At 39.2% G+C, this 23,303-nt stretch overlaps 1 protein-coding gene across 1 annotated transcript in view; it reads left to right on the top strand.

Annotated features, from left to right (window-relative positions):
- The window catches only part of LOC108426853 (serine/threonine-protein kinase 32C), a 119,229-nt gene that overhangs the window by 83,592 nt on the left and 12,334 nt on the right, over positions 1-23,303 (top strand). The window contains exons 4-7 of the mRNA XM_017696649.2: positions 10,276-10,449; positions 21,430-21,467; positions 22,041-22,130; positions 23,021-23,124. Coding sequence (XP_017552138.1) covers positions 10,276-10,449; positions 21,430-21,467; positions 22,041-22,130; positions 23,021-23,124 — 406 coding nt within the window. The remainder of the gene's footprint in view (positions 1-10,275; positions 10,450-21,429; positions 21,468-22,040; positions 22,131-23,020; positions 23,125-23,303) is intronic.

Genomic DNA, 23,303 nt, shown 5'->3' with positions numbered 1-23,303 from the left:
GTTAAATAATAACTTCTTCTAAGGTTCTGAGGCGCTACGTAATGGTTGATGTACCCACTCTCTGTAGGTGGGTGGAGTGCTGGAAATTTTCATCCAAGCACAGCGAAAGATGCAGCATTGTAGGGTGGCAAGTAGTTGGGAAGCTTTAGTTACACTGTGTTCTGAAGTGGTTTTTGGGGTCATGAGATGGAAAAACTACTTAAGAAGCATGACATATGTGAAAGAAAATAACCTTCTAGGATTCAGCCCCTTTAATGGCCAGGACCAGCAGGACTAAAGTTATACTACACTTCTATAACCTAAGAATAACTCCACCAGATTGCAATGTAGTCCATGTAGTTACTGAATAATCAACCTTAGTTTGTAATAATCCTGGGATTTTCAGGGGTTAAAGAACCTTCGGATTGTAAAAAACCTTTAAAAAACATATTTTTCCCTAGAACCATGCAAAGCAGGAACCCTCACCTGTGTAGTTGTAGTGTGTATTGTCCCCGCCCCCAGGGCATGTTTAGTAACAGTATGTAGGTACTGGATGTGTTTCAGCTAAACAGCACATCTGCTGATTTGTGCTGTTTAGCATGAGGGGGTTTGCTCTTTTCTCTGTGCTTTTTGATAGCATGATTTCTTCCCTCAGCTGTCCTGAATTCAGGCGCTGCTTTGAAGAGGTTCCATGCTTTTACCTCGGAGGAGCTTCATTATGCTCCAGCCAAGCAGAGTCGGCTGTCTCGTCTCTTCCTCCGCAGGAAACGGCACGGCGTAAAGCTCTGGAAATGTCAAGTATGCCGAAAGCTGTAATTACTGCATCCATTCACAGAACACTGAGACGTGACAGGAAGCCGCCGTTTGTTCTAAAACAGCTTGTTAAGACGAAACATAGGACCCTCCATTGAGCATAATAAACCTATTCATTAGATACAGGTATTGTATTAGGTGTGTGGAATTTAACAGCTTTGACGTCCACATACACGGGAACAGATTACTTAACTGCACAGCATCGGTTAGACATCTCTGAGTGGACAGGGAATGGTTTACGGTGCCATGAAGCTAAAGGCTGGGGCTGGAACCTGCAGAGTAGGCACTCTTCCCATCAGCAGAAATGAACTCAGTGCCAGATGAGAACGTAAGTCATTAAGGAAGCAGACTGATGGAGAAAGCTTGGATCACACGCTGCATGGCCACAGGGTGTCAAATGTAATCAATAACCCAACCACTTAATGGAACCAAATCTACAACTAGTACACATGGGGTGAGAGGGTGCTGACATCTTACAATGATGTGCCACTCAGGCAGTGTAGTTTTGATAAAACTAGAGGTGGAAAAAGTAAAGTGAACTTCTGAGTACATTGTCAGAATTTAACTTGATTAGAAGTGGAAACATGCACAGTAATAAATTTAAGTCAGTGTCCTCATAGTTTTTAAGTTTTTTTTTTTGTCCTTAGGATTAGTCTACATTTCCATACACACCCCTTAACAAGCCAAGGACCTGTCAGTAGGCCCAAAGTTTAGTTTTATTAAACAGTTGTATAACCTAAGAATAGCTCAATTAGTTTGCTTTGAAGTCCCTGTAGTTACTGAATAATAAGCCTTTGTATGAGATAAAACTGGATTTTTAAAGGGTTAATAGTGCATCTGAGGTCAGATCAACAACACAGCTTAAGTTGAGCTTAGTCAAAAAAAAATAATAACAATAATATGATTGCCTCGTTATAACTTGAAACTGATAAATATTTTTTTGTAAGTTCTTCCACCAGTTTAGCCATTGCTGATTCTCAAATCCCCCATCACACTGTTTCCCCAGTATAGGGGAGTGAGGGCCCCCATCCTCTTAAAAATCTGACCATAGAGAGCTGACATTACAAGGATTCAAAACTCATGACCATTCAGTGATTAAGCACTTGCACCATTAAGAAGCCATAATGTTGCTTAAATTTCTGTGTTCAAGAACTAATGCCAAAGTGAATTAAAGTGTGATCTGTGTCCCTCATGCTTAGACAAAGAGCAATTAGCTGTGCGACTGTATACCTGCCTGATCACCAGAATACAAGAAAACATGTGTTCAAATCCCGGTGATGCAGGAAGACAACCCCCCACACACACCTTCCACAGGGATGTCGTAGCCCTGTGGGTTTGAACTGGCAATGAAAATCTATGCAGTTTCAGCTTATAAGGAGGCAGCCACATTCACGGTTTATCTCTGAGTAAGCTCGACCTAAATAAAATCTCCTGGCCTCTGAGGTTTGAGGTAAGTAGTTTGAAAGTATAAATTAAAATGTAAGGAGTAAAAGTATATTTTCTTCTTTTTCTGAAATATAATTCATTAAGATTAGAGGTGTTTAATAAAAAAAAGTATCCTCCACCTCTGGATAAAATCAAATGAAATGAAATGAAATGAAATTAAAGCATATCCGTTAAATGATCCATATGGGGTGAACAATCAGAATCAGCCAAGATGATGTTCAGTCTAACACATGATTGTCAGTTTGCTGATTTCTTTTCATTGATGTAATTTAATGATGTAAATAATGTGAATTAGCCGAGTACAAATGCATTGCATTTAAATATGCACGTCCATGAATGTGTTAGCCTACACGTCAGTCTGTGTCTGTCTAATAAGGGTGTTCATTTAGCCCAAAAAGCTTCAGGTAAAGAGGAAATAAAGATGACTTCGCTCCCCTTAAATGATGAAATAAAGCAATAAAAATCTGAATCGATCATAAAAATCATTACCTCAAGGTAATTTCTGGGTGTTCATGCACACGTTGCTAGATTCTCCTTTAAGAGGGTTTAATGTTCTCCCAGGGTGAGTCATCAGTAGCGTTCACACCAAATGTCTCAGTATGTGTGTGCTCACACACAAACACACCCTCTGTCAGTCCAAGTATGTCAGTGCTGAGAGTGCTATTGATAAGGCTGGGCAGCAGGCTCAGTGCAGACCGAACAGATTGCTTTCCACACCGCCCACAACGGCATCAAACCTGGAGGCTTCAGAGCAGCTCTAGTTTGTGCTGACGCTTGCCATTCTCCTTAACATCTCCTTCTCTCCTCTTCAGAATGGGCGGACACTTGATCAGGTCGGTCAGGCAGAGCTGGGCCGCTCCGCAGAGAACACTGCTCTCGATTCTGCAGGACTTGCTAACTTTGCAGCAGTCACTTTAGTTTTGAAGTTCATCCAGGACACTGCTTTGGAAGTGCACCTTGTGAAATAAGGCCAGGGGAGAGGAGGAGGATGGGAGGGGCAGAGAAAGAGAGGGAGAGAGAGAAAGAGAGAGAGAGAAGGAGAGAGAGACAGAAAGAGGAGTGGCACAGCGCACTTACTTAATTGTGATGGGAATAACCAAAGAAATGATTGTGTGTGTGTGCCATCTGATCGAGTTGCTTGCGTGGCCACTGCCACGCTTTCTCTGGACTGTTATCTGGGGCACTGCGAAATTTCAGGCGAATTCCGTGCCCTCTCTCTCTCTCTCTCTCTCTCTCTCTCTCTCTCTCTCTCTCCCCCTCTGCTTCCCTTGGCTCATTTGTCATCATAGCCTGATTATTTCAGCCTGCCTTTCAAACTCTTTCCAGCCTGGTAACCTTCTTCCTCTCTCTCTCTCTCTTGCTCTCTCTGGCTGGAGAAAGGCTTTCATGGCCTCTACCTCAGGCCCTCCTCACTGTCCCTGAAGCCTGGCCTGGAACATGACCTTCCAGCATCCCCCAAGCTTCAGACTGTCCCTACTTGGCCCACTTATGCCTAAACTTGGGATGTCATCCGGTCTGTGAGAGAGGGCAAGGTTTAAATTGATCTTTTGTCTGTTTGAGTTATGCTGTGAGAGAGGGTGCAAAAAAGCTAAGACAGTAATGCCAAAGAAAATGGTGGGAAATGTTTGTAGACTATCGGAGTACATATAATTGCACATAATTGTTTGCAAAGTAGGTAGTTTGTTTCACAACAGACTAAAAAAATCATGGTAGTGTACATACACAAGCAAGTGTACATGGTACAGTAATTTTCTGATGTCTCAATTCTTCATTCCTAGGTCCTCTAACGCATGGTACCACATTATATGAAGTGTTTGTAATTATTGTGTATTTAAAATAACACATGGAATTACGCAGTGACCAAAAAATGATAAATATGTTATATGTTAGCCAAAGTTTGCCTTGATGCAACTTAAAACAGGAGTGTCTGAGACAGAGACTAGCCTAGCCATAGTCTTAAAGGTAGGAAAAAGGAATGTATATAGTTGAGGTTTTTTAGATCTAGACCTTGAATCCATTTTCCAGTCCTGGATTTTGAAATGAAGGTATCAAACTAGGTGGGCAGTCACTTACTTGTCTGATTGGGTCAGCCTTTATCTCATAGTGAGAATGCCTGGGGAGAACCTTGAGAAATTTGGGCCTAAATATGATGGAAACATCAACTTGTTAGGATGAAGATAAATGGAGTGTGACCTTTCTAAACCAATCCAGTGTCTCTGTTGGGGGTTGGGGGAGGGGGTCATTAATGTTGTCCAACAGACCACCAGCCTGTCTAAAAAAATTTAAAAACAAACCGCTCATCAGTTATGGGCAATAATAGACATAGAAACCATTTTCTATTCTTGTAAATGTCAAGTTGTAAACAGCTGGCCAGGCTGGTAAACAAAAAATGTTATATCTTTTTACATTTACATTTCATGGTATCGATTTTGTGTATCGAGCACACCTCTGACAAAACATTGATCCTGACATTTATTCTGAAGAATGAATGTTAATTAGCTAGCTTGATTTGCTTGTGTCATCGATTTTACTCCAGACATTTAACCCCTTAAAATCCTTATTAAAAAAGCTTATTACATGGTAAAGTTTATTATTTAGTAACTACAAGTACTTCAGTGCAAACTGGCTGAGTTTTTCTTAGGTTACAGGACTGTGTAATGAAACTTTAGGCCACAGGAGTTAAACAACACAGACCAGAGGACTCTGGGGGCAGGTTTTAGAGGTGTCATGAATCTGTTAGCATCAGATTTCCATGATCTGAAATCAAGCACCAGTGATTAAAAAATCTAGGACAGAAAGTCGAATCCAAGGTCCAGATATACAGACATCTAAATTATGGTTGACAGTGTGTAAAAAAGAATTGTGTGAAGGATGTTTTGGTCCTTGTGAGGATATTTTAGTTGAAAGTCAGTGAAAGTCTTCAGTGCTCTACTTGTCCGTCTCTGTCATGATTTATAAGGATGTGCTTTTAGCCTCCCAGCCTGTTAGTCAGATGACAGTAGCATCTGACTGTGGCTTCTTGCTGAGTGGGACCTGTGTGTGTGTGATTTGGGTGTTGTGTGTATGAGCTGAGTGAGAGAAATGTGTGTAAGTGACACTGAAAGCTGCTCAAATGTCACTCAGATTTGAGAATCACATTGAGCGTTAGGATAGAGGCAATAGAGCTGGAGAGGTTTAGCTGTCATAGCTGCAGCCCAGGGGAAATGTGCTGCATATCAGCAGAATTGGACTTTAAGGATAATGACTCATTTATGCGTCAAATGTACACGGAGTCTCATAACTTTCAAGACGTTAGCTAAAATGTCTGTCAGTCTGATATGACACCAAAGTAGATGGATGAGCACTACAAGAAGCAATAATTTAATATTTTATTGCACAAACATATTTCATATGTGCTAAGCAAAAATGCTAAATGGTATGTTGTATCTGAGCTACGTGGGATGCTAATAGATGGGCTATGATGTTTGTGCGCCTACAGAAGTCATTAAAATTTTGTTGCTGGGTTCTTTGTTACATTCACTTGCCCACATTTGGAAAGTTGTTGTGTGGCTGTATCTTCGTTCAGGAGCATAGCTGTTTATTAGATCTTAGCTGGCTTCCGTGGGTGGGTTGACAGGGAACACGTGCACCTCCGCCGAGAAGCAGTGAGCAAATAGTTTCAGTAATTGATGCCTAAAAAAGCCACATAAAAATCCTTCTAAAACATCTCCCTAAACTAAGAAAGACATGTGTACAAAGGTTCTACCTTTGGATAAGCACTGGACACATCTAGCAACAGATTATGTTGGAAAGTACACAAACTATATGAATAAAAAATGTATGTAAAGGTAGTAATATGCACTTCAAAGTGATTCTACTGCTGTGAATTTGACACTTTAGGGTTCCTAAAGTATGATCGATGTGTGCTCAATGTGTGTAGTCTGGGAGTCAGACTGGTTGAAAGTGCTTTAAGTACTGCATTTTCTATCTCCTTGCTGTAGTCATGTGATCCATGCTGAAACGTGACTGGCTAATGAGGAGAATCTTAGGAGAGAGTTCAGATTGTCACATGGGACCTGCATCCTTTAATTAGATCACAGGATCAAGAGCTTGGACTTCAATCATCTAGAACCAAAATCTTGTAATTACATTTCACTTATTAGAATGTTTCCACGTCCACTTTATTAGAAACATCTAGCTTGTAGTTACTCACTGGACATTTCTGAGATCACTTACCTTAAAGCACCACTATATTAGCATACAGAGGCCCAGAGGTCATCAGTACACCTGATTCAACCAGATGGAATAAGCAGCTTTTGCTGGTGTTTCAGAACACAGAAATCACCAAACTTCGCTGGACCCTAGCCCACCAGGCCTGGGACTGATGACCACTGGACTTATTCCTGTTGTTGCACATCTGTATAGTAGTCCTATAAGGTACTACCCACAAAGTAACTCTACACTTAGAATTTGTCTGTCACCATCCGCCATCATTGGTCAGTTTCTAACCATTAACCCACAGTTACTCTAGGTTACTGCTGCCCATTTTGGAAAAGCGAAAGTAGCGTTAAGAACTTCATCCCTTTATTCAGAAGCAGAAATTTAGAGTTCTTCCACATATAACTTGAATGTTTGCAGCCCAAAGGCCTTGTTTGAGCTGCTTTTAGAGATTTGTGATTTTTTTGACATTTTTTTGACATTTTTTGACAAAGAAATTCCAGTTGCTGCAACACAGCCAGACGACTGTGATTGTGAGAGTTTATGTCATCTACTAAAGTTCACAAAACTCAAACAGAGGGTGCATAAAATAATGTTGCATGTTGGAAAGTGTGTTTGGCGAGCAAGATACTACCAGTTATATGCATAGTGAATTTCTTGTAATCCAAATAAAACACACAAGTATTTGCTTTTGGTGTGTGGAGGCTTTCAGGCTGCATAGCAGACAGCCCTTTGATTGTGAAAATGAGAATCCCTTTGTTTGTGAAAATGAGTAACAGAAAACCCTACAGTCTCATGGTCCTAGCATGCATGCACAGTTATGATCCACAAGATCCCAAGTGCACCATTTGGGACTGGGCTTAGGTGGCAAACCAGTTACATCAACAATTCAGTTAACATATCCTGATTAAAAAAACAGGAGAGGGAGCTGGATCAGCGATCTGGATTTCAAGATTGTAAGAGCATTAATCTCAGTATCTTGGACCTAAATTGTGCAGATTAAGAATCCTGATATAATCACTTTCGAAGCTGCATTGCAAGTTCTTGGCTGTAGTGCCAGACAGGACAACCAAGGAAATCATGCACATTTTCAGAAAGGGAAACTGCAGAGTTTTTGAAAGAATCAGGACAAATGATTCTTATTAACTTATTTCATTCCGCCTCCCCCATCAGTCTCCCTCCACAATGGGGTTGCTTTCATCCACTGTTGTCCCTTTTCTTTCCTGTGACCACTGCTTTTATAAGCAGTTCTGGTGTGGAGAAGTGCTGTGTGGGCTGTCATGGTCAGTATTATGATGAAGACTGGCTGTGTGCAGCTGATTTATTTGATGGGGTCGGTATTGTGACGGCGGCTGGCTGCGTGTAGCTGATGTGTTTTATAGATGTGCTGATTGCCTCCGCACTCTCAGCCCTCGCGTCTATCGTAACAGGAAATGAGCTCTGGATTTGCCCGGTAGGAGAGCCCTTTACGCCCACACGGACAGACAGAGATATGGACACACACACATTGGGTCTTGCCAGATGATGTAGTGAGTGAGGAAAAGGCTGCATATCTAGTGATGAGAAGGTCATGAGAGTCCTCAATCAGCAAGTTTTCTGTCTGAGTGAGGAAAATAGAGATATTTTATGTATGAAACAGAAACCATAGATGAGTCTGTCGTGCTACAGAAGAGAGATGAAAAAGAAAGCATCAGCAATTTGCTGTGACAGTCTGTCTGCATCACAGCCAGACTCAACAAATCCAGACTTTAATCAGGATGCAGTCCAGACGGAGGCCCAGAGTTGAACGCCTGTTGCACTGCTGGCAAAAATAACTAGCTTTTTTACTCACCAAGTCTGAATTTGTTTAGTCTGGACTTGTTCAGCTTAAGGGTGAAGCACATGGCTTAGCATACACATGTCTGTAAACCACCTGCTAAGTCTGATTGCTGGATTTTGAACAGCTTGTGAGGGAACACCTGCTTTTAGCCTTCGTGCAAAGACCTAATCTAAAAGCAGAGCTAGAGGAACACACCTCCCCAATATAAAGCTAATATATAAATAATTAAAGAATGCAGACACATTCATTGTGACATTGAAGTTCCAGCTAATAATGGCAGTAGTAACACCTCTAGAGGGCAGCACTGAGTAAAGTGTGTTTATTTGAGCTCAAGCAGAAACACAATTTGGCTAATTCTTTACTCTTGCAGGTGAGGACAAAGTTATCATCACTATTACATGACTGCTGAGTGCACTAGAATGTAAACTAGAATGGTATGTTCATACATCAGTTGATGTTTACAATTATTACTCCATCCATCCATCCATCCATCCATAATCCACAATTATTACTATATAGTGGTAACTTGCTAGGTAGTTAATGCAGGAACTATTGTAAGATTTGTTTTATCATGAGTAAGAATTTATGGCTTTTCACATTTTATTTTAGTGGAAAGAATAATTTATACAAATTAAATATAAAATCTTATTTTTGCTTAATCAATTTTCAAGCCATGCAACCTTTCCTGCAGTGATTTTATTTTATAAGAAATGTATATAAGACATCAGATACAAAATTCTACAACTTAACATTAAATACAATAGTAGTAAGAATAATTATGTGGAAGATTTACTCACCATTAGGAATTTATGGCTTTTTATGGATTCAAACATGGTAACAAAGGTATAGTTCTTTGTAAGCAAGGATGAGTTGAGGCTCTGCATTTTACCCAAAAATATGTCAACAAATAACAAACATAAATTCAAAATACATTTTTCAATGTTGATGAAGAAAACAGCTATCTAGAATGTTACCAGCATAAAGTTTAAATGCCATTGCATCATGGTATATTAGTATATTAGTGCTCAACGCACAGGTAACCTTCACATCTTTGAAGGCACCATTAATGTTGAAAGCTGTATACATTTTCAGAACAATGTATGCTGCCTTTTAGACAATATCTTTTTCAGAGTTGAAGTACAGGAAAAAAGTTTAAAAACATGTATGTATACATACATATATATATAGTATAGTTCAAAATGATTCAGTGTAATTGAGACACAGTGTTAAATATGTTCCTGCCCAACTTTTCGGAATAGAATATAGGAATGACCATATAGTTACATACATACATACGTACATACATACATGAAATATTGATAAGAAACATAATAATTTCCAGAGATGAAACATTAAACCCAATTAAGAATTAACATTTTACATACATGCCCATTCGGTATTTGCCCGAATTATTTGACCTGCTAAAATAATTATTTTAATGTTTTATTCTAAATCTTTTTATTTGTTTTGATATCAAGAATGCATTAAAAGCTTAAATGACTTGCCACATTTCTCTCCTGTTGAAAAAGCTGAAAGTGAACTGTGCTGTATGGAAGTCGTGGGAGTGAAGAGTTTGATTACCATCTGGGTAATCATGATTGACAAGTAAACATAAGCACTTAGTCACTCTCAATTACAAGGTTGCAGACAGAGTTTTTATCATTGCTGCAATGTTAATTTACAGTTCAGATTCATACGTTTTAAAGTGACTTTAGAGATTGTTAATGATAAAAGCAAGGAAAAAAATTACAGCAGCAACAAAAGTAGAGAGCAGAGAGTAAACACAACCACATACACAAACACACACACACACACACACACACACACACACAGACATGCACACCCATTTCAAGCAGAAGAGCTTCAGTGGAATCTTCAATTCTGAGAAAATAGTTCAGTAAATTGCATGTGAGCTGTGATGCATGGTGTTATGTCCGTGGTTTATGTTGGTGACACTGGCCTGTACCATTACGGATTGTGGTTGTGGCTGAGCTCTGTGACTTCTGACCCCTGTGTCCCAGGTACTCGTTCCAGGATGAGGAGGACATGTTTATGGTAGTAGATCTGCTGCTGGGAGGAGACCTGCGCTACCACTTACAGCAAAACGTCCAGTTCACAGAGGAGGCAGTCAAAGTCTACCTATGTGAGATGACTTTGGCACTGGACTACCTGCAAAGCCAGCACATCATACACAGGTGTGTATGCAATGTGCCGTGCTAGTACAGATGTGACAGGTGAGATTTTAACAACCACACCACCAAGTGCACGGACCACGTAAGCGGCTCTGACTCTTGGCTTGTGTGCAGAAAATCAAAGTTAGACAGCCTGGGTGCAGCTGCTTTATGCATACACACATATCTGCTCATACACACATGCTGTGAAAGACCAGTTTACAGTATTATGGATATGTTTGACAGGCACACTTTTACTAAAGTATAGATTAACAGCTTCAGTGTATTTCAACATCATATCAAACTGCTTGGCAGTTTCTGGAAGTGCATGAAAGGTGTTACTGGTTACTGAAAGAAATGTTCATTGTAAAATATTGCTAAACATCAGTTATTCAGCAACTGAGAGAGATGCAAAGTTGATACTGGTATGTTTAAGCTTTAGAATACAACATCATACAATACAGGATCATTCCAGGATGAGGATCAAGCAAACAGATGGCTCAATAGGTTGATAGTAACCTGATTCCTGATTTTTACATTTACATTAAGTACTAGTTGTTAGTTCTTAGTTTTAACGAGTCAGACTTGCTCAGTAGCTCAATGAATGAATGAATACCTCAAAACTGACCTAGTCTAAAGCCCAGTCTCATAAACGAACTGGTTATAGTCACATGATACATGGAACAGGTGAATAACATTAATAGTCAGGGGAAGCTGATCTCTGATAGGTGGAACTTGATGACCTTGACATCATGTGTTCAGCCAGAGGGTTCTGAGAATTGGAGTCTTGAGAGCTGTGATGCATGGTGAAGATTACACAGAAGCCTCAATAACCTAATGTAATGTATAACATCAAACGGTTTGCCATTACGTGAGTGCACTCTTTGCCTTTGTTACAGCTTTCATTCTTTTTGAGACACTTGCTTTCAATTTTTCAAAGAAATCCGCCAGAATATTTTCACCCCTCTAAAGTTCAGTCTCAGAAGTTGGTTGGATTTTTTGCTACTCATGATGAAAGTAATCACAAGCGCATTCAGCGATGTTGCGGAGTGGACTCTGAGGTGGTCAGTCCGTTGTTCTGAGAACAGTAGCGACTTCTTTGTTTGATTTGCAGTTTTTCTTCTTTGTGTCTGTTTTTTCTCAGTAACAGCTTCTTGACAGCTACACCAGACCACTAGTCTGAAATTTTGCATGGTTGTCAGGGGTTCCATTTTCTCTATAGCTTTAGTAATTTTATCAGCTGCAGTTTTGGAGCATTATTTTTGCAGTTCCATTGTCTCATATCTACACTTTTCAGAATTCTCTCCCTAAAAAAAGGAGTACTTGTACACAAAGATGGTCATTGAATGTTTTACTTGCTTAAATGGTTCTTTGCATGATTTAATGGTTCTTCTGAGTGATGTAGAATGCATTGTAAGTGAATGCCAATAAGGGTTCTTCTATTGTTACAACCATGACATCGTAACAGTAGAAGAACAGTTTTTGTTGATATAGAATCATTTTCAAAAGGATTCTGTATCAAATCATATACAACACATTTTCCATAAATCTGAAGAACAATTTAACTATGCAAAGAATTATTCTAGCATGCAAAAGCACTTGAAGAACCATATTTTCAAGAGTGCACTTAATGGACATACAGTTTTTTACACAGCATTATACACGTTAACAGCTGCAGTACATTCTGACCTCATAGTAGATGACTTGGAATGTCTCACAGTGCATAGTCTCAGGTTAATAAAATAATTAGACAGATAGATACATGTCCATTATTCAGCAACCAACTTTTCACTCTGTGTAAGTAGTTTCAGGCTCTACCTATCACTCATTACAGCCTCTCTCCAGCTAGTTCCTGACTGACCCTGCAGGGTGGCCACACATACCTGCAACCAGACACATACCAGAGACAAATAACCAGTGTCCGAAAGCCTAAATGACTCCTCATCAACTTCTAATCAAACCATCAGCTCCGTTCTGTAACCACATTTTTCTTTGGTGGCTCTGCTGGTGCTCTCTCACCTTCCAGCACACACATGCATCTCATTCTTCTCTATTGTATTTCCTCTCTAAGTGTACTAGTTTAAAATTCAAGCAGCTGCATTTGTCCATAGGCCACTGAAGGTCAATTATGAAGCCCAGGCTGATTTTATAATTAGTGTCACCCATCATTAAGGATGTCTGAGTCTCCAACTGAGGTCATGCACTCTCTCTTTTTTTTCTTTACTCTTCATTTTGCAAAGATGCTGTACATGTCTGTGGCTGTAATTACTCTCATCCATCTCCTCTATTGTGAGGTGAGGTTCAAGTAGGGAAAGTGCTGAGCAGAGCTGAAGGTCCACGCTCAGCTTTAGATATTGCAGAGACTCCACTGGGGCCGCAGCTGAGAGCAACTATTAAACTCATCCATATATGCCATTTGTAAGGCAAACGCACCGCAAATTAGACCTATTAGAGTTCTTAAGGAGCAGTGTGGTGTTCCTGGATGGGTTTGTGTGTGTAGGTGGTTGTGTGTGGGTGTGTGGATAGATTGTGATTGTGATGTCCATGTTAGATGCGTTATGAGGTTGCGTAACGTTATTGTTAGTGTAATATTATGGGCCAGTTTCCCAGACACAGAGTAAGCCCAACATTGGGACTATCATACTATCTTTGACTAAGATTTTCCTTTGTTAATTCTATTAAATGTAGCACTGGACAAGTACTGGAGTCAGATAATAGAGCTATAACTACCATATGTGGTACAAATGATCTTTAAAGGGTCATTTATTGAAATTCTAATAAGATTATATCATATCATTATGCTCACAGGGGATGTAAACATGTGGATGTAAACATTGTGACTGGTGGAATATTATGGAGCTCCCAATCCTCACTTTAAGCTTGACACTGTGTGAAATTCCAGGTTAGAACATTCCATGCTAGAACATGATCACCCTATAAAGACGTTTATGCATTTCCATTAATATATCAGCGTCCTGCCTCACCTCAGTTTTTAAAAACATGGTTCACTATATATTTATGATTTCATTTACATATTTCTTGTGTAATTGGGTCTAATTGTTCATCTGATTAAACTTTTCATTCTGTTTTTATACAGAATCAATTGTAAACAAGAATAAAAGAAAACACTTTATTGGTGGCTTATTGACAGCCTGTTGTGTGTTTAATAAAGCCTAAATCCGATATTTCCAAATGGTTTCTTTTCTGTGCATGAAGCTTTATACATTATGACCAGTATTAGTACACAATTTGAGATCTGTTATGTGAAAATAAGTTGTGCATATGAGTAATAACTGCATTGTTGGTTGTAATAATGCACAATAAACACTTTATTACAACATTATTATGCAGATTTTTAAGCATGAATTTTCATATCATTTAACATTGTATTAGTATAAAATTGGCAGCATAGGGTGCTCAGACAGCTGTGGTGCATGATAGAACACACGCATGATCTGTACATTAGAAATGCAGAGGTGCACGAAAAAACTGCACAAATACAATAATCAACTGAAGAAATAAAGTATTTTACTCTTATAATACGGTACAACAGTTTAGTTGTTTTTTGTATTTTGGTCTGAATAGTTTGGTTAAATGTATGTGTTCCATACAAATGTTCATTGGCTAAAACTGAACTTTTTAAGGGATATGGAGCACATCTCAAATTATTAGTAGATTATTAGCTTATAAATATTGCACTCTAATAAAGCAATAAACTCAACACTTCCTAGAACTTATAGGACTCAAATGTTATACAATGATAAGATGTGACTTTAAATGATCATTTGTGCTGAATAGTTTGCAGAGCAGTATCAACAAAGTGTTTATTGCGCATTATTACAAATAATAATGCAATCGTGCTATTTTTACATAACAGATCTGCAATTATGTACATTAATACAAGTCATAATGAATAAAGCTTAATGCACAGTGAATGAACCATTTAGAAGCGTTTAGCTTGGGCTTTACTGAAAAAAGAAGGCCATATGTGTCCCTTAAAATAAAATATCTAATAAAACCTTTTATTTTTCACAAACTTTTCTCTCAGGCTGAGGAAGGAGTAAAATTCATGTGGAAATGTGGGATTATCATTCCCTGTTTTTGTATTAAATTTACAAATACAATAAGGCATCTGCTCTATCAGAGCTGTCACTCTTTGTGATTCGCCATGTGTGCATCATCCTCAGGGATTCGCTGATATGTAGAGTTGTGACTCAAGCCCCAGGCAAAGCCTGCCGCTGCTGTCATTATGACCTTTCAAATGCAGCCACAAAGAGACATTTCACTGCCTGTGCACGAGGTCATTTTAAAAACCTTGGGACAGTATTCATCAAGACGTTACAATAAAAAAAATAATTTACTTTATTTATGCAGTGTGTCATTTGGCACCCTTCTCTAATGTCATCCAGTGTAAATTAGCTGCATATTATTTCAGATATTTAAGTATCTCACTGTCCGTAGCATTTCTCTTCATGGCCTGTTATGCTGAGACAGTCTTGGCTGGCCAACAGGCTGGACTCCGGCCCTGTGGAATCTGCTGTGCCGTCTCCGGCACTGCCGTTCAGTTCCACACCCTGGATTCCTGACAGGAGAGGCGGCCGCACTATGCAATTATTTTGTTGCACCAACTAGGGGAGAAGTGTCTCCTAGCAACAGCCCTACTGTCGTGTCATGTTGCCCAAGGAGGTAAAATTAGTCCAAGCAAAGAAATCCTGAAAGAATGAAATAAAGAAGCGGTGTTTTTTTCCGGCCTTTCTTTCCAACTCAGTGGTGTTAAGGGATTAGGGGTATTTCTTTGCTAGATGGCTTTGCTTTGGACAATTTTCTGCTTTCAGATTTCTGATGTGGTGGAAAATCCTATGACATTTTGTGACACAACAAACATTACACTGGCAGAAATGTAGCTAGGGAACACACATCACACAAGAGATACTAACACATGGTAATCTCGTATATATATATATATATATATATATATATATATATATATATATATATATATAATATTATTATATATTATTTACACTATATTGCCAAAAGTATTCACTCACCTATCCAAATCATTGAATTCAGGAGTTCCAATCACTTCTATGGCCACAGCCAACCAAGCACCTAGGCCTGCAGACTGCTTCTACAAAGCTTCATGTGGCCCTCAGATTAGTTCAATAACAGCTTAATGGAATGGGTTTTCATGGCAGAGCAGCTGCATCCAAGCTTTATATCACCAAGCACAATGCAAAGCTTTGAATGCAATGGTGGAAAGCATCACCGCTGGACTCTAGAGCAGTGGCGATGTGTTCTCTGGAGTGACGAATCACGCTTCTCCATCTGGCAATCAGATGGACGAGTCTGGGTTTGGTGGTTGCCAGGAGAACTGTACTTGTGTGATTGCACTGTGCCAAGTGTAAAGTTGGGTGGAGGGGGGATTATGATGTGGGGTTATTTTTCAGGAGCTGGGCTCGGCCCCTTAGTTCCAATGAAAGGAACTCTTAATGCTTCAGTAGACCAAGAGATTTTGGACAAATTCATGCTCCCAACTTTGTGGGAACAGTTTGGGGACAGCCTGTTCCTGTTCCAACATGACTGCGCACCAGTGCGCAAATCGATAAAGACATGGATGAGCTAGTTTGGTGTGGAAGAACTTGACTGGCCAGCACAGAGTCCTGACTTCAACCCCATAGAACACCTTTGGGATGAATTGGAGCAGAGACTGCGAGCCAGGCCTTCTCATGCAACGTCAGTGTCTGATCTCACAAATGTGCTTCCGGGACAATGGTCAGAAATTCCCATAAACATGCTCCTAAACCTTGTGGAAAGCCTTCTCAGAAAAAGTTGAAGCTGTTATAGCTGCAAAGGGTGGGCTGATATCATATTAAACCCTATGTATTAAGAATGGGATTTCACTGAAATTCACGTGTTATGTTTGTATGTCATGTCCTCCTGCATTACCCCCCTCCCTGTGTTTTGTGTTGGGATAGCTCGTTTTCTGTGTCCTCTGCACCATAGCAGATACACACCAACTTCATCTTCTCACACTCCCTTCTTATTCTGGAAGCTGTTTACTGACAAAAATAAATGCTTGCAACAATTTCACTGCAGGGTATTCCTGACCTGGAAGCTCAAACACAGCAGTCTACAGGAACGTCCAATCTGGAGCACAGTGTCCAGGACAGTTTATATCAAATACAAAAAATGTCTTGAAACAGATGTCAACTGCTCCGACAAGTGTGCTCTGCTCCACAGATTGTCCATTAATGACCGCAACAGACTGCTATCATCTCCCAAAGCTAAAAAAGATGAGTAAAGTCTGGTTACTCTACCATATTAGTCCCAACCTGCTGTGAAAACAAACAAATACAGCCTAAGTAACTGAAAAAACACAGGAGTACTCATGATCTGTTGCAGGAAATACTTCTTCTTGAACACAATGGCAGAAAAAGACCCATACAAAGCATAAAACCACAGGGAAGGTTACCATGTTCCACATGCTCCAACCTGATGGTGACCAACCCTCAGCACAAAACATTCATGCAATAACTCCACTTCCCGACAAAGGTCATCACAAATATTACTTACCCGTAACTTAAACTAACAACAACCAGCAATGAACAGCACAATAAGTCCTCTTGTCAGAGAGCGCATGCTATCATGAGCCTTTGTGTGTAGCCACACCTCCAGAGTCAGCCAGTAGCAGAATGCTACAGTATTTTAACAGTGCAGAATTAAAATCTTCGCTTTTTGCAGTTCTACAATTACACAGAACAGGTATAATTGGCGTGGTGGATCTTTCTAGGCACTGCAGTCACACTGATGTGGTAATATTTGTATTTTGCGTTTGTACAAGTGGATAAGATACACCTGTAGAGCACTGAATCATGGGTAGCATTTGTTAGGATGTTAGGATAATGATACATTATCATTTGACTGTAATATATTTTTATGAAGTGGATGAAAAAAAGACAGAGGGGAAAAAAGTCAGGATTTAAGTGAAATATCTGTTAATGTGTGTCATGCTCAAGTTACAAATTTACAGCATAATTCAATCATTGATATATAAACCATGATAAAAGTAATGTATTTATCAGGGATGTGTAGTACTCATTTTGCTTGCCAGTAGCTCTGATAACACTGGTGAATTGTGTTGCAAGTACAGGATGCCATATTTGAGTTTTCCCTGCTGAAACAGACTTCATCCAAATTATTAACAAGGATTTCCTATGCTGAATTGAGATTGTTAGAGAGGGAAAACACTACAATATAAACGATAGAGGTATTTCAGGATTGGAATTGGAATCCATGGCCTTAAAAGAGGAATTCCACTGATTGGTTTTTGGTTTTTCTGCACAATTCAATGGTTGCGATGAAAACAAAGTATATGTACTGCAGGCCAAATTCTTCTTCCTTCTCAAAATATAATAGCTTTCTATGATTTAGTTTTTAGAGGCATTAACTGCTTGTCCAGTTCCTATCACCACTATGACGTTCATGAAGTGGTCACTCTTTATGGGCCAGAGCTCTGCTTAATCTAGCATTCCTCCCCATTAAAGGCATCTGACTTGACTCATCAGCTAATTACAAGGTCTTTATTAGTCGCATTCAAAGTGTTGAAAATGCTAACCTCTGCAGTACACTGACCAGTAGCTACACTATTAGATGCTCAGAGAAAGGTTTGATACTCCGACTGGTCTGAAACACTAGAACGAGTCTGTGTCCCTCGCACACTACTTGATTTTCTATCCTAACTGTCGACTCTGACTGCCCCAAAATCTGCAGACTACAGCCAACCAGCACAGACTCAGCCAGACTGAGAAACATGAGTAAAAATCAGGATATAAGTCGTATAGTGTAACCCTGCCTGATAAAACACTCCTATTTCATCTGATTCAGTATGAAGCATGACAAGCCTGAAAAAATACAATGAAATATTCATTGCCTGAAGCTCTTGCAGAATGAGTATTTACAGCATGTAAACAAAGAACGAGCCCTGCCAACAGGGAGGAACAGCCTCATAATGCAGCATGATATGATGTCCATTTCCAAGTCCAGTTATAGAAACTTCTGTCGTAAGTTCTGGCAAAGTCAAGGTAAGTTTTTTCATAAAGTTATATTATAGAAGCTAATCTTAACTTATTTTATGAATTAGATCTTATCTTACAGCATCTTATCTCAAATTAGGAAATTCTAAAACTACTCGATTGAGGTCGATACTAGATTGAAGTGTCTGTTACAAAGCAACCAATAATATGCTCACAGCTAAAATGTAAAAAAAACACAATGAAGATAAGTTGAAATGTAATTAGTTAGCTAGACAGCTAGCATTATTGATGGAAAAAATACAGTGTGATAAAATGTAATTAAAAAAAGGAAAATGTATATATATATATATATATATATATATATATATATATATATATATATATATATATATCTCGAGACAGCGCCCTCTGCTGTTAAATAGTGTCATCGCTGTGCAGTTTCACTTTCTATTTCCCAAAGCTTTAGCGCTAATGCTATTCTTCCTAATAAACTGCGTACTCAGTTCTGACTCATTACTCACTTCTATTACTGCAGTAGTGTATATCTGAAGTTTTCATTAGCATTAACACACAGAGAAGGAACCAGAATATTAATACTGCTTTAAAAAAAGGGAAAGTAAACTTGTTATGCAGCATACCACAGGTACCAAAAGGCAGTAACAGAACGGCTAACGGTAAAAATATTAGATTAAAACAGAAGTTAAGACACTGCTGTGGTTATAAGAGCAGAGAATTTAGGAAATGTAGTCTTGTTAAGATGCTACTGCAATACTCTTTTCTTATCTGGACTTTGGATAAGATTATGACTTTAGGAACTGTTGCTCTGAAATAGTTAATCAAAGTTGTCATGGTGACTATACAGAGAAGATGTAAGTATATTTGGAATATTTTTTCCTGTAACAATGATTAGCTACTGTGTTAATCATCATATTGCTTATGTAAGATAGCATGTTATAGCATGTTGTAATTTTTATTTGTACTGCTAGGGTTAGAGTTTCTTTGTGAGGGATAGGGCAGTACATTGCCTTATTTTAGTTTGAAATTTGAAGGAGGGAAAGCAGAAAACGACCACAGATTTGTGTATGTATGTGTTTGCCGTGTATTTGCTGAGGAAAGCAGTAGGAGAATGTGAGTGCAATGTGCATTAATCCAATCATCCTGGCTGGCCATCAGCAGTGTGGGCTCTTTGTGTTAATTAGCTGAGGGGGAAGTGGTGTATGCTTGTGTGTGTGTGTGTGTGTGTGTGTGTGTGTGTGTGTGTGTGTGTGTGTGTGTGTGTGTGTGTGTGTGTGTGTGTGTGTGAGAGAGAGAGTGAGAGAGCATGGTGGGGGTTGTTGGATGTAAACAGTGAGGCCCTAGTGTGTGTGTTTGAGACCCCACAGTGAGGCACTAGTGTGTGTGCTGGAGGCATGAATGTGTGTCTCAGGCAATTAGCAGGCGTGGAGAAATCCATGAAGGCCCCCTGAGAGCTGAACATTCATGCCAGAAAAGGGCAACAAGGAGGTTTAATTTTATAACACTGCACACACACACAGATATTCTGAAGAAAAGCATAAGCAGGTACAAGCACATTTTTAGCAGCTTGTCCCTATAGGGCAGCCTTTTTTAGTGTCAGGCACTGCGGTGCTATACAGAAACCAAAGAGTCATTCTACAGTAACTGACACTATGAGGCTCAATCTAAACCTTAGTCCAGATACCAGAACTTTTATATCACTTCATCTTTTCATTACAGTTTTGGGTCATGCCTTATACACTGACAGTGGAATAGATCAGAGAGATGGCCTCTGGGCCTGTGACTTTTCATCACATTTCTTTCTTTCATATTACAGCCTCGAAAAATGTTGAAATGAGACAGTTATCAATGCATTGCTGCCATTTTTATGTCAGTCATGCGTTGATTATACTTAATAATTGGCTTTGGTCTATTTGTTTTTGTATTTTCTATAATAAGCAATCTAGGTAAAAATAGCACTATGTGTCCAAATGTTTGTGGACACTTGCATATCCAGTGTGTTTTTCTGAAAATAAGGGTGTTAATTGGGAGTTTATCCCGTCTTTTCTGCAGTAACAGTTTCTACTCTTCTGAGAATGATTCTTGGCGATGCTTGGCATTGGGCATGGTGGCTTTGTTTCCATAAGCGTAAAGTCATCATGTTTAGGCTCAGAGTGTCTAATTCTACAAATGATGCAAGCTGTGTGCAATTTAACACCTATGTCAGCAATGGATGCTAATTACAAGAGGCGTCTGGATATTTTTTGAGGTATAGTGCAGGGTTTCTGTAAAGAATATTAGAAGTTAAAATAGATTGTCCAGTCTACTGTTTGTTCTGGCATTGTATAACACAGATAAAACCAAACCATGACAGCCTATATTTGATTCATTGTGTCCTCTATAGGCTCACCAGATGAATTGTGTGTTTAATTGCTTTTTTTTAATGTAACTGTAACTGAGAAATTGTGGGTTAACCTTTTTTATCTTAGACTGTGCCTCAATTCATATACTGTACTAAATAGTATGCTCATAATAGTAGCTAAATGCAATTAGTGGTGTACTAAATTGACGTGGTATAAATCACAATATTTTCGCTCTCAGAAAGCAGAAAGCAGAAAACCTAGAGTGTAGAAAACCTCTACACATGCACACCCATGTGTGTTCAGGAGAGGGAGAAAGGGGAGCTCAGTGACAGAGCTAAACAGCACTTTATCTGCTTCTCAAATTAAACCCATTTAGAATGAAATCCACTGGACATGGGGCAGTGGCGCTCAAAGCTGGACATTCGGCAACCCAAATCAATCAGTCTTCTTTAAATGGCATCACGCTTGGTGTCTGCTAACTGCTACTGTATTGTTGAGAAAGGTTCATATGCAAATAGCTGCATCCAGAACCCCTCAGCCCCATTTAGACCCGATCGAGAGACTAACGTGATGTTTTTGTTGATGATTTTGTTTCTCTGTCTCTTCTACAGGGATATCAAACCAGATAATATTCTGCTGGATGAACAAGGTAAGGACTCTGTGTGTGTGTGTGTGTGTGTGTGTGTGTGTGTGTGTGTGTGTGTGTGTGTGTGTGTGTGTGTGTGTGTGTGTGTGTGTGTGTGTACAGTATGATTCTTTAGCCCCTCAGCAGACATATGGAACTGGTCCAAGGTGACATGTAGGAGATGTGATCCCGCAGGCTGGCAGGCATTGCCACAGTAACACAGCCTGTCTCTGTGCAGTAAGCTGGTCTCAGTGTCAGATGCCCCACAATACTTCAAAGACAAACCCAGGCTCAAGGACAAGCTGTTCTACTAAAACTCTCCTCAACCTGGCTTTTTTTCCACTTAAAGTCCACAGGTGTTCAAGTCTCATTCTCTTGGGTTTGTTTTTCTGTTTTCCATCTTAGATACAGTTACAATCTCCTGTCTCAGTGAATGGGACATCTACATGGTTGAGATGTCAGGCATAATTTTTTAAACGTAAAAGCCTTTATTAGTGACCTGTAGAGTCACTTGATGCCCCAGGATGCAGCTGCTCCCCATTAGCTGATGTCATGAATGTTCCGGTCAAGATGCTTTTCACTGGTTTTGTTACTCAGGTCATGCTCACCTGACCGATTTCAACATTGCTACAATTATCAAAGATGGAGAGAGAGCCACAGCTTTAGCTGGAACCAAGCCATATATGGGTAAGCTGTTTCTCATGCATGATAGAGTCCTAGCTTGTGATTTAACTGTTTCATTCTGTTTGATCTTTTCTCAAAGTGTGAATTAGAAATCATAACACTTTTTTCTCCCATACTTACCACTGAAACGCGGTACCAGGAATTGTGTCTAAGCTGAGTATTTTCGCTCAATGATAGGTAGAATTAATCATGTTGTTGATTAATATTTTTCTCCATCCACCAGTGATGTAATCAAACCTCAGAAGACATTTATTTTAGAGGCAGGCAAAAGTCATTGTATTTTGATGGAAGATTATAACCAGGAACTTTTACTAACAAGGTAAAAAATTTGATTTCAGGTTGACTTTAATATTACACCAGTGCATATTTCACAATGAAATAAAACACATAGAAAATGACATACGGTCGTGCAAAAGTTTGAACACCCGTGATCAAATTACATGTTTTGAAGATTTTCTCTGTGAAAATAAGACAACACACCCCCACAGGTAAGAAACTGAACTATAGCATATCATAACTATAGCATATCAGCATAGCATCTATTTATTTGCTGCGGGTAACATCATGTAAAAAAATAGAACATTAAATATAAAATGTGCAATAAGTTTTGCACAGACAATGTTTTTTTTTTCCAATCCATTAAATCCAGCCAATAAACAGTAATTGTGCATTAAAATGTACAGAAGTTTGTTCTTGCTGTAAGTTCTATTGCTTGTGTGCTTATGTGCTTCTTATGGATTGAGTTTAAACAAATTATTATTATTATTTGTATTAGTATTAGTGTTGTATAGTTTTACAGTAATAGATGTAATAGATGAACAGAAATGAATAGAAGTAATAGATGAACTGTGAAATTAAGCAAATTCTGCTGGGGCTTCATCTGCCCTTCACAGCTCCTGAGATTTTCCAGTCATTTGTGAGTGGAGGGACTGGCTATGCGTTTGAAGTGGACTGGTGGTCTCTAGGGGTGACAATTTTTGAGGTCCTGCGTAGCTGGGTGAGTGTTTCAACAGGAGCATTCAATCAGGTTATGTAATGGGAGATATGTGGCTCTGTTACATCCATTTCTTTCATTTTTATCTTTGAATTTTACCCACTTAGAATTTTAATATTATCCCTTTTATGATGTAGAGCGTGGGATATATATGAATAGTTTTTCAGATCAAATGCCTTCAG

Source organism: Pygocentrus nattereri, chromosome 5 (genome assembly GCF_015220715.1).
Source record: "Pygocentrus nattereri isolate fPygNat1 chromosome 5, fPygNat1.pri, whole genome shotgun sequence".
Taxonomy (NCBI): domain Eukaryota; kingdom Metazoa; phylum Chordata; class Actinopteri; order Characiformes; family Serrasalmidae; genus Pygocentrus; species Pygocentrus nattereri.
The sequence above is the reverse complement of the archived record's forward strand: the minus strand, read 5'-3'. Positions and strand labels throughout refer to the sequence as shown.